The 12,847-nt window shown below is 42.9% G+C and overlaps 1 protein-coding gene across 1 annotated transcript in view; it reads right to left on the bottom strand.

Annotated features, from left to right (window-relative positions):
* Positions 1–1,888: 1,888 nt before the first annotated feature.
* NEURL3 (neuralized E3 ubiquitin protein ligase 3) overlaps positions 1,889–12,847 on the bottom strand; it is an 11,136-nt gene continuing 177 nt past the window's right edge. The window contains exons 2-4 of the mRNA XM_048512769.1: positions 5,181–5,669; positions 4,614–4,682; positions 1,889–3,663 (exon numbers count right to left, since the gene is read on the bottom strand). Of these exons, the coding sequence (XP_048368726.1) occupies positions 3,398–3,663; positions 4,614–4,682; positions 5,181–5,669 (824 nt within the window). The 3' untranslated portion in view covers positions 1,889–3,397. The remainder of the gene's footprint in view (positions 3,664–4,613; positions 4,683–5,180; positions 5,670–12,847) is intronic.

Raw genomic sequence — 12,847 nt, 5'->3', positions numbered from 1 at the left:
CCCCATAACAGAGTCTTTGTAAGATAGATGGGGCTGAGAAAGTTCGGAGAGAACTGTGATTAGGCCAAGGTCACCCAGCAAAAATGTGAAAGTGGGGAAGCAAATCTGGTTCGCCGGAGAAGACTCCATCACTCATGCGGAGGACTGGGGAATCAAACCCAGTTCTCCAGATTAGAGTCCACCTGCTTTTACCCACTACACCATGATGTCTCAAAAGTAGAAAAGTGCTATTGGGGGAGAGGATCATTTTTATTTATTTCAATATTTATATAACATTTTTCTTCCCAATGGGGATGGCTCCCAAAGCAGGTTATAACATCGTTCTCCTTTCCATTTTATCCTCACAATAACCTCATGAGATAGGTTACACATGCTCCCTCTTAGGGAGTATGGCAGAGTAGGAATACAAATCTGGGTGTCCATGCAAATAAAAAAAATTAGCACATCAGACAAAATAGTTTTTTTCTAACCCTCTGTCTATTGTTCTAGTTTTCCACTTACAGTGAATGCTTAATATATGAGAACTGTGAAAGATGGGCAGCCCCATCGAAAGGGCCGGGGCCCAGAAACAGTGCAGCAGCTCCACCACCCTGCCATTCCCAAGGAGGCTTTCTGGTGATATGGGGAGGCCAATCACAAAAAAGCGTCCTAACTGCCAGGAAGCCGAAAAAGTGGTATAAGTCCAAAACCTTTGCTGATAGCATAACAGGGCAACAGCTGTCGGAAGCCAACTAGCGTTAGCACCTCCCCCAACCCGCCCCAGCTCTCAGTGATGGATTCAGCCCCCTCCCCCTTGGATGGAGCTGGTAATCCCTCTCCTGCAAAGTAATTTGGTCCCTTTGGCTATCAGCACTCTGCCAATAAATGGCTGCTAGAAATGCTGGATCAAGTAACTTGCTGAGAGCAGGCACCCTTGCTCTTTCTCCCAGTAGAGGCAGGAAAAGGGCTAAGGGGGCATTCCTACGCTGGCAGGAAGAGGAACTTTTACATCATTTCCTACCTCCCCGAGCACGGCATGGGAAACACACACAAGATGTCCTCCAGGCAGGGGAGAAGTAGATATGCTTACATGCCCTTGCACTTAAGTGTTCTGTAGATTGACTTTTCTTCCCAATCCTCCCCTCATTGTCTAATCTGCCCAGTGTCATCAGACAGCAAAAATGCTAAATCTGATTCTTACAGTAAAATATAAAACCACACCATTACAGTTGAACAGGATTGTAGCAGTAGTATACAGCCGATCTGGCGGCTGCTGTTGCATTCAAGGGACTTTGTTCTGCTCCCCCTATTGGGGGAGGCTGGCATAAGAAGAGAGGGCTGAGAACAAAGTCCCGTTAATGGAACAGCAGTGGCCAAATTGGTTGCATGCTGTGGTGTTTGTTACTAATGGAATAGTTTAATTATTTTCTAATAAGCTATCTTGAGAGATATTGTCAAAGGCTTTCATGGCCGGATTCAACTGGTTGTGGTGGGTTTTCCGGTCTGTGTGGCCGTGGTCTGGTAGGAACAAGATCTGCCAGACCACAGCCACACAGCCCGGAAAACGCACAGCCACTTTCTTGAGAGACCTTGAAAAAATACACTTGCCTTGTTACTAATTGCGTAGTGTGGGTAAGTGTAGAGGATCATAAAGAAAATTATTTGTCTCTTGTACCCTGCTTTGGGATACCTGGTTATGTCCATCTGGATCCATTAGAAATAGGCTTTTACCTTTGAATTGATGCAACAAGGGCTTTTCTTACATTCTTAGTCTGTTTCAATCAGTACTTTCTATTATGCATCCAAGAATGGGCTCGGTGGAAAGCCCTATCACTGAAGTTACAACTTCGTAACAGCTCCACAACACTGCAGCTAACCTTTACGGTGCAATTCAGTCCAAACCCTGGGATAAGAAATATATTGTGTGTTTTTTATTTCATAATTCTCTGGACAATAAAGTATAAAAGCAAATAACAATAATGTACAGATATAGTTATAAAACAGTCATCCCCACTTAAATCAACAAAATTAAGACAGATGGTATGTTGTCACTGCCTGCATCTGGAAACACCCCTCATGAGGCAATGAACAATATATCGTACGATTCAATTCAGATTCAAAGTGTTACAAAAGAACACAACACAGTTATGGGAATTCTCCATCACTTTATCCCATACTGGGGAAGAAATTCACCCTGCTTGATTTCCATGTGTCGAGCTGCAATTAAAGGCACAAGAATAAGACCACGGAAGGGGGGAGGTGCAAACACTTGACTCCCTATCACTGTTTTATCTGCCCTGCTTGTTCACTCCCTCTATCCCCGCAGTTTCTCCCAGTGCAATACATTAAATGCATTTCTTGTGTGTGCCCTTGCTCTTGTCCTCAAAGGCACAGCTTGACTAATTTCCTTTCAGCAAAGGATGGGAAACCTGCCTCACGCCAACTTTGAATTCCTTTATGATCTCATCTCCTGCCAGGCTCTGGGGGGATTTCCCATATTGTGTGGGATGGCAGCAAAGCCTGCAGGTATCTCATTCCTTCACAGGAACTGAAAGGTTTTTGTTGTGTGGCTGGAAGTATTTTCCAACAGGTCTCATGTGATTTCCTCCCTTCAGTAACTAGGGAATCTCTTTAGAGCTTCATCACTTTTTCAACTTTCAGAATTCATTTTCCACAAAACGCTCACACAAAGACTTTTATCTATTCCATTTGGAGGGTATCTCTTTCTTGTGTTTGGAGGGTAGCTCTTTCTTGAAGGCTATAGAATAGTATGAATAATATGGTTAAAATCTGCTCGTCTGACACCTCCTCCAAAAGACAACTGAAGTGGCTTGTGTTTTCTAAGAAGGTGGGAAATAGGTATAAGCAGCTTCCAGTGGTCTTGTCTTATTTGTCATCCTTTGAGAAAAAATCTGTTCTTATTTACCACTGTAAATAGGCCCGGAGAAAAAAATGTCCTGCCCCCTTTAACTGAAAGTTACTGTAAATTACATAACCTAGTAAAATCCCATTCAGACTCTTTCTCAAGGCAGTTGGCAACTCTGTCCTTTAAAAGCACTGCATCATTGTCCACATAGGTATAATTTCAGCTTTTCTTTGATACGTTCAACAGCAGCTAAAGTGAACCAGCAGTCTTGTTTGTTTCTAAAATGGATTTTAGAAGGAGCTGTTCAAAAATCCATCTGTGATGTTCTGTTTTTTAAAACTGGAAACAGGTTTTTCTTTTTTGAGCAAGCTTTCCACACTCCTCTCTCTCTCTCCTTGGATGTTGACTTCGTGAAACTCTGCAACGAGGAGATCTCTTAAGCCCATTCTCTCTGATTCATTCTATAAGTCCCTTCGGTCAACTGCCTGTTGCCCTTTTTGGTTCCCATCAAGATGGAAATCTTACAGGTGCAGGGACAACATTACGCTTTCGTCAGGGAGGAAGTTGGCTGCCGTCGACTTCTTCCAGCCATTTTGCTGGAATGCCTTCCTCAGCCTGAGCCGATATACAAAGTATTTTCTTGACTTCCTGCCGACACAAAGGGCAGCAGCCACTGCTGTAGAGAATTTTGGTAGCACAGAAGAAGCAAAAGTTGGAGTGCCAACAAGGAAGCATCGCTACGTTGGCCTTGCGGCAGAGGCAAATGACACATTCCTTGCCAATGCTATTGTGTTCACTGAAATGCCCGCAAACAGATTCTAGAAAAACAGAAACGTTTAATCAAAAGGTGGAAAACAAACAATATGGAAGGCACATAATTCTTCAACTACCTCTCAGAATGGCAGGAACGTCTGGGGGCGGCATCTGCAGACTGGTTCCTTATGCTGAGAACACAAGTTGAGACTAATGCTATTGCCAATACTAGTTTATTTGCAAATTTGCAAGCACAATATAGTGGAGGCAAGGGAGGCTGCACAACTACTAGTTTTCCTTCAAATCTTCAAAACAGTTGTGTGCACACACCCGCACTGCATCCCAGTTTTAGCTAACACCAAGTAAGCCCCCACCCAGTCTCTTCCGTCATACTCAAATGGCTTAAACTGCTTCTTTGCTCCTTCCATGAGCTGGAGGATGTGACTACCAAAAAATACAGATAGACTTCTAGAAGAAGAAAAGTTTGGATTTATATCCCCCCTTTCTCTCCTATAAGGAGACTCAAAGGGGCTTACAATCTCCCTTCCCTCCCTCCCCCCACCCAACAAATGCCCTGTGAGGTGGGTGGGGCTGAGAGAGCTCCAAAGAACTGTGACTAGCCCAAGGTGACCCAGCTGGCATGTGCTGGAGTGCACAAGCTAATCTGATTTACCAGATCAGCCTCCACAGCTCAAGTGGCAGAGCGGGGAAGCAAACCTGGTTCTCTAGATTAGAGTGCACCTGCTCTTAACCACTACACCACACTGGCTCTCTCGTCAACTGAAATCTCATTAGAACAGGCTGTGTGGGTGGAAACCGAGTTTTCATGTTGCGATGACAGGATACAGTGTGCACTCTATAAACAAACAATGCATCCCATTCCATGTGGGATCCCTGTCAGGGCTGAGCTTACCTGATATTTGGAGGGGATGGCGGATTTAACTATCAATGGAACAGTCTGAGTACAGCAATTCACTGTTTGCTACAGAAAATAAGGGCTTTTCCAGATACTCACCATTCTGCCCAGCTGCATTCAACAGCAGTTGACTTGACTCATACTTGGATGTCTTTGGTTTTGAGGGATCTGCAGAGCAAGAGAAAGTTCAGATGCCACATCTGAACTATGTCAGCTTTTTCCCTGACTGAACTAGACAAAAGCTCCTAGGCTAATCGGATTTTTTAGGCACCAAATCCAGCAGAAGCAAATCCAACATCACTCCCCACCCCCCGCCCAAATGCACTTAACAAGGAGATGCAGGCAATTCAGTCTCGCAGACTGATGTACCCATAAGCCCTCATGCTTGCAAACCTACACTTCTGTATTCATGCTTTAGATGTTGAGATACACATCTGGAGAATGATTTTTTTGGGGGGGTATACTCAGATGTCTGCCTCCAGTATGGGCCCCAGCTGTAATAATTATAAGCCAGGTTGATAAAGGTGGGTGGGTCAAGTCCAGAGAACAGCTTGGCCAGAGAAGTATGGCTTCCCATACTTAAAAAAAATGACCATCTATTCTAAACAGAACAAGACTCTCATCCTAAACCAGCAAATTGGCCAGTCGAACACATCAGTCACTTACCAAGAAGCAGGATAGCTTTAGTTCTTCCATAGATGTCTAGAACTGCCCAGAGAGGCTTCTTGACTGGAACATCTTCAAGCAGTAAGTAAGAGCCAGACTGATGTTCGATGCTGAAGAAAACATTGCCTTTCCTGGTCACCCAGAAGCTGACAATGGTGCCCTCGCCTACATATTCGTTTGGTATGACAGCAGCCCAGCATTTCCCTTGTTTGACCAGATTAGGGCAAGCGTATGGAGGCAGATCCTTGGAGTCCATCAAGGAGGGATTTTCTGAGGTGAAGCCCAACCTTAAGCCACCAATCCATCTGCCATCTTCCTTTAGGATTTCCAAGGTCACCTTCTCTTTAACTTTAATTGGCCGGTTGGAGAAGACGATACCATCATGGAAGGTGGCTACTCTGGTGGCTATGCTCCGAGATGTGTCTAGAATGATCTGCGATCCTTTGGTATCTGGATGGAGGGCAAGTGGGATGTCCTGGGTGAGGTCACCTGTAGAAGACAAAAGGATAATCTTAATGAAGGGGTACAGAATGCATTTTCTGGAGCTGATGGGAATTGTAGTCCCATGAATATCTGAAGTGCCAGAGTTGGACAACCCTGCACTACAGTCTCTTCCTCCAACAATACAGAGGAGTTTTTCATCCATGTAGGCACAGGAGCTAGATGGGGGAGGGGAGCTGATTCCTTAATGAAAAGCTTTCAGGAGGATGAATTCTGAGCCCACTGCAATCGTGGCATATACATACTACTTTCTTGCCTAGGTGTATTTGTGTACAACAAACCACTGTAGATGCTGCATGTAGATTTTAAGTGCCCACTGTTAATACAGAATCCTACAAAACGTGAGTTTATAATTGGAAGCAGTGGTTGATGACATACCCCATTCTGATGCTTCAAATGGAAACTGGCCAGTTTAATTTCATAAGCACTGTCTCAATTGCGATAACACAAAAATGAAACTGACTACTTCAGGGGGAATCAACAATTGCACAATGGCTGAATGACTTGTTTCCTATTTAATTTAGTTTCAAAACTCTGATAAGTTGCCAGTTGAATTACAAGCTAATGAAACTCTGACACGCCTGATACATTTCCTGTGTTTTGAGTGGAAGCTGGCTTGGCCAATTCCTCTGTGTTCATCAAATATTATTTTTGTAGCAATTTGTTAATTGAATACCAGTTGAACCAAGTTTCTGATTCTGCATATTGTATATGCACAAGCAGCTCTAACATTAATTGTAAGCTTGATATTTTTTTTATATAACCTCAAGTGCATTCGTCAAAAATTACTACTTTTTTCAGAAGGCCAACCATATACGAAAACAGACCAAGACAGCTATAGTACCAACAAACCACTGCAGATGCTGCAGTCTTCCAAGTTGTAGTCAGTTATTAAGTGACTGTCCTAAAGCTAGTCTATCTTATATTAATACTAATTGTGAAATGCAAATCTTTCCCCATTTATTTATACAAGATGCTGAATGTTTACATTCGGTTTCTGGATACGGTTTTGATCAAAAAAAATTATTTTCTGACCGTGTAAGTTTTTCAGATCCTAATGCTTCTCTGAGAAAAATTCACCCAGGGATAAATGTACTTTTCTTTACTGTCTGGACTCCATCCTATGCCTGAGTTCCCCAGGGCTGTCAACCAATTTCATGTCATCATTATTAAATACTGTTTTGATAAGAAACAGCTTCACAATTCCAGCTTCTTGAGATTTCTGTCTTTCCACAATAATGAGAGAATGGTTGTTATGTAGTAGTTGGTGTGTTGGACTAGGATCCAGAAGACCCAGGTTCAAATCAAAAGTTCATTAGATGGATGATCTTGGGCCAGTTGCTGGCAGGGTTGTTGTTGTGAGGTTAAAGGGAGGAGGGGACAACGGTGCCATAAGCCATTCTGCATCTGAATTAAGCAGAAAAGTGGGATAGTAATAAATAAATCCAGAGTGTAGCTGTCAGTATGTTGCAGCGAATCAGGTGATAAGTGATTCTAACAAGTTCTAACAAATCTTGAGTTAATGGTTAGTACAGATAGATACAGATGTATAGCTACTTCATTACCTCCTGTCAACCTACACGTTCACTCTAAAAGGTTTGGGTGGTAGGGCTGGGAGAGCCCTTGGAGAGTCTCTGAGAAGGACAGAGCCATGGAAGGCCAGGTCCCTGTGAGGATATTCCAGGCCCTTCCCTGACTTTTCAGGGACTTTTCAATTAATTCCAAGTCTCTAGTGCTTTTTCTTACAGAAACAAAAGTGAGAGTGTTTAGGTAGCATCCAGTTAACTAAGTACTAAAAAGCCATCCTGCTTCTGCCCACCAGCATTCAGCTTCTGGCTAAAAAGCACACATGTACTGAGACAAATTGGCAAGCATATTGGTAATTTGTTTTAAAATTAAGTTTTGTTACCATTTAACACAATATTTTAAAACTTATTAGACTATTCACTGAGTTTTAATCTCTCTCTCTCTGTTGCACACATCTCAGGTATGCATAGGGTCTCATTTCTAATTAAAGGTTTACACTATTAGGTTACATTCACCAGTGGTCTGATTAAGATTGAAATCGCACATATATTGTAAACCCCAAGAACAAGGAAATGTGGTTGTTAATTGTGAGGCAAGGTTTTCAGGGATGCTCATGGAACAGAGTATGGTTAAAAATTTGAGACTCGCAATATTGCAGAGGCAGCTATGTATGGAAGGACTCTAGGCTATCTCTGCTCCCCCAAAAAGCAGCATCCTCTGGCCACTGAAAATATCAGGTGACATTGCACCTCTCTGATGGATCACAGGGCTCAGCCATTTGGAGTAGCAAAACCCCTTGTGCGTTCACCAGATAGCCACGCCAATTTGTTTGTGGCCAGCACTTAGTGGGATTCATGAACCCTACTAGGCACTGTAACTCAGTTTATAACTCAGATAAGGGGAAATTAATGAGTATGGGAAAAGAGCAGAGAAGATAAAACTTGCCTGGGACTGTAAACATCAGCATTGATGCAATCAACAACTGTGTGGGGCTGTAACGGTTTTGGGAGGAGATCAGCAGCCAGATCAAACTTGAAGCAAAACAATTCATTTGATCTTAGCACCGGCCAGGTTTTGAGTTACTATGGATGACAGCTGACTTGATAAGGTACATGCTTTATTCATGTTCACTTTTCTTTCAACCAAAGATGTACAGAAAAGGAAAATATTTTTTCTAGATGTTGTGGGCAAAATGAATGTATGGGAGGATAGGCATCTGCATATATGCTCTGTATTCCAATGAACAAATGCAAGTCAGAAGCAGCAGCTGCTGCCACAATCCTGCTCCCTTCCCACACATATTTATTCTACTCTCTCTGAATATCACATCTGTCTCCCCAGTCCTGTTAGATTTCTTCCTAAAATTCAACGCTCCTATACGCTTGTGGCCGCATGCAGGTAGTTGTCACATGTTTGGATGTACCCTCATGGGGAGGAGAAATCCCTGCACATAGAAAACTACCAGGCCAGGGAGGCAGCTAAAATAGAAGGCGTCTTCCTGACATCTAGTTTTCTAGGTGCCGGAAATTTGGATGGGAAAACAAGTAGTGTGTCAAATTCTGTGCTTCTTCCACCTGTGGAACAGTTTAGGAGCAGATTTTTAAAAGCTCTGTGATCTGTTCCATAAGTAGACAAGAACCTAGTCTTGAGCAAAGCAAATGATCATTCTCCACATCCTCTTCCATTCAGACAAGTGCAGTTTTTCTCATCCTGAAGAATATCAGTCTGAATCAGACTTATTTTGGGGGGAGGGGGTACCATAAAAGAATAGTTCGAATAACTAGGAGTATGGCTGGTCTTATTTCTGTACTCTGTAGGAGTACAACTGCTCTTATTTATTATGTCAAAAGCTGCCCTGCTAGTGTGATATGGGAAGACCAAGATTATCAAGGATTTATGGGCGCATACTGATTTACATTTTGGGAGCTTGTGCCCAACTCCAGCTAGACATTTTAAGTGTAATGGGTGTGCTCAAGTATTTCAGATCCGCAGATCTGTGCTTCCTAAGGATGGTCTACTGTTAAAATCAAGGCATTATTCAAATTGTAATTGAACTTGGGTTGCTTGTGTCTTAATATGGGCAGACAGTTTATGTGGCAAGACAGTCTGATCCCCAAAGTCAGGATTTCTGACTGTTGGAACAAGTAACAACATTGGAAACAAGAACATGGAAGTTCCTTTGGTAGTTCACTTTGGAAGTTCACTTTGTGGGAAAAAAACACAATTGGGCAATTGGTTTCTCTTTCTTTGCCACTGATAAACCATAAGCAATTCTTATAATTGGCTTAGTACTAACAAACTATTACTCCAAAGGGCATTTTAGATCCATGCAGCCATGACTGATAAGATTGCTGCCTTCATTTGAGCAACTGATCTATCCCAGTGTCCTTTCTTAAAAGGAAAGGATTTTAATGGCACCTTAAAAGCCAGCACCATTTACTTCAGTACGAGCAGAAATTCCAGCATCCTTTCTTGGTTTTCTGCACCTCTAAAACTGTGAGTGTTGTGAGCTACTTAAAGAACATGTCAGGAACTGGCTAATATAACTCTCCCTTAAGCAATATTACAGCTGCAAAAGAATGGATTTATTTTCAGTTTCAGTTTGGAAATGGTTTATTGTAAACCCATTTCTTAATTTTTTTTCTTGGTACTACCAGATAGAAGCCTGCCTGTAGTGTTCTGCACTAGCTGAAATTATGGGACTGTATTTAATGGCATCCCATGTAGAGCTCATTACAATTATGTAAATGATTCAGGGGCCTATGTACTAGGTATGCAGGCCAAGCCTCAGATTCCAGTGCTTAAAAAGCAAGGGTGATAGTCCCAGGTTGGTAACGTTACTGCAGTTGTTATGAGATTAGCCCTGGGTCGAAGCCTGCCCAGGAAATTGTCTCAGGCATTTGTGTCCCCATGGCAGTCAGCTCTGTCCACCAGCCCTTTGTAGTAGCCCTTTAACCCTATGGCCCAAGGCAGATGTCTCACTGTGTCTCATTAAAGGGTTGCCTTTAGTGGGCACTTACACATAACTTTCACTAACGGTTTTTTATTCAGGCAGTTAAGAGCAACTAAATGGTTATTTGCCAACCCAACTGCCTCATAAGGATTTCACAACAATGCTGATTTTATAAAGAGATACGTACACTTGAAAGTGCTCTATTACGTATTGATTGAAGAATACAGCCTTTGTCTAGTTCCACATTCCAGGTGTGTTTTATGGAGATGGCAGTTACGATTGCTCATTCCTTTATTGCTATAATATTGATAAAGAGGGACTCCTGCAAATAGCAATTTGAGTCCAAGCTGACAGTGTGTGGGTGGGAGGATACGGTCAAAGATACGGTCAAAGTTGGAATCTTCCCGGGACTCAAAGAAAACTACCAGATTGTTGGGATAGCACCGTGCCCCTACCTTTCCCTCAAACATGCAGATAACAAGAATTGCTCTTGATAACCAAGAGACTTCAGCCAAATGCTACTGAGAGTCAGGCTGAAGGGAAGGAAACAGCCTATAGTTCCCCCACATTGAGCCCACAGGTGCCAATGTGCCACTGACTCCTTTTCTGACACCTGCCAACCATTTTTAGAAAATGCGTTGGGCCAGGTGAAGCTTTTGTCCAGCAGGGCTTCTGATTGGCCACTGGAGATCTAATTGACTGCAGATTTTTTTAAAGTTGCTTCAGCGTCAGTTGCCACCACAACACAAAGATCTTACCTCCAGTCATGGAATGAAGCTGTGTATATACAAGAAAATATTGTAAAACAATTCATTATAAAAGGCATCTTGTTAAACACAGCTTTGGTGTGAAATACTGAAAAGTTACTATTGCACTTAGGTGTGACCTCACGCGCCCTGACATTTCATGGTTGGCTCTGCCTCTTGCGGTAGCCCTTGTGATCGCTGGCTCCGCCTCCTGCAGCAGCCATTTTGTAGTTGTGCCCACTATTTATTTTTATTTTATTAAATTTCTATACTGTCCCTTCCCTCTTGGGCTTGGGGTGGTTCACAACATGTAACACAATACATTCAATAAAAATCGAGATTTCCCAAACAGCTAAGATGGCGCAGGCATCTCATTTCCAATGAGCTCAAAAAGATCTTAAAAGGGGGGGGGGGGAATGGAAAAAAGAAATTACCCCCTGATGAAGGGGGTGGCAGCAGGTTGTGGGGTGGGGAGGCCAGAGATGGTAACTGTTGCACCTCAACCAAATGCCTGGTGGAACAACCCTATCTTACAGCCCTATGGAACTGCATTAGATCCTGACTGTAGACATTCCCCTGGTCTGAATTCCAAAGGTGTCCACAGACTCAAAAAGGTTGGGAACCCCTGCTGTGAAGGAAACTAGGCTCCTCATGGCCAGAGGCTAACATGAAGGTGGGACTGGTTTGCAGGACAGGAACTCCTTGGTCTCCTCTTAAGGATCCTTCCATAGGTGTCAAAATCATGGCCCTCCAGATGTTATGGACTACAGTTCCCATCATCTGGGGATGATGGGAACTGTAGTCCACAACACCTGGAGAGCCACGAGTTTGACACCTGTGCGGAAATGTCCTTTTAAAATTTAAGGAACTGGGGGAGGGGTGGGATTGTAACTTTGAAGGGTGTGCTTTCTTTGAGCCATCCCACAGTGGAATTTTCCTCTGAGTCCTTATATGTTTCCCCAACTCTCTTATCAGTCATGCACCTGTCAGGAAAGATGGGTAGAGGAGGGAGGGGGAGAGATAATTGCACTTCTGTTGCATTTTATGAGTATTCAAAATAGGCTCAGTTATTTACACAACAACCCTGTCAAGTGGGTCAGAGTTACTGCCATATATCAGTCACTAAGAAATAGTTGGCTCAGGATAGAACAAGCCAAAACTTGGGTTTTCTGGTTCAAAGCTCACATTTCCAGTCACTACACTATATTGTTTCAAGGAGGATAAATTCCTTTTATGAATGCAGGGGCGTGGGGGGAGGGGAGGGGTCTATAAGATGATAAAATGACTGTTCAACAGAAGAATGAATGAATGGTGATCATTGTTAGATGCAAAACTCCCCAAAACACTTTAAATCACAGAAAAAAAATGACTCCATGTAACAATGCCCTGGTCCTCTTTCACAGTTATAACAAGAACATAACAACAACTTTGGTGGATTAGATGGTCCATCTATTCCAGTATCCTGTTTCCTCCATTGGCCAATCAGATAGATCAAGGTGCTCACAAGCAGGGTATGATGAGTGAACCATTTCTTCCCACCATCTGGTATTTAGAGGTACGCTGCCTCCGAACATGGAGGTTCCATCCAGCAGGATTTCAACATTAAACATTGAAACCCGTTTCAAAATGCACTGACCCTCCTTACATCTTGGGGTGTGTAATTTCATACATTTAATATCTGTGTGACAGCACTCTGTTCACACACAGAGCCAATTTAAAAAACACACCTTGTAAAGGAGACAGGTTTCATTGCTCTTTTGTGGCACAGGGAATCCCCCTGAAGTAGCCTTTTTAGTACAGTGAGCTTACATGTTTGGGGAGTCCCTCAAGGCTAGAAATTTTTCAGCTGCATCCCCAGAAGATGGGCTTGGGACCTTTCACTACCTGGTCTGAAAAACCCTCATTGAAAGCATTACGCATGATAAAAGGCATATGAATCG

This window comes from Sphaerodactylus townsendi, linkage group LG12 (genome assembly GCF_021028975.2).
Source record: "Sphaerodactylus townsendi isolate TG3544 linkage group LG12, MPM_Stown_v2.3, whole genome shotgun sequence".
In the NCBI taxonomy this organism is placed as follows: domain Eukaryota; kingdom Metazoa; phylum Chordata; class Lepidosauria; order Squamata; family Sphaerodactylidae; genus Sphaerodactylus; species Sphaerodactylus townsendi.
The sequence above is the reverse complement of the archived record's forward strand: the minus strand, read 5'-3'. Positions and strand labels throughout refer to the sequence as shown.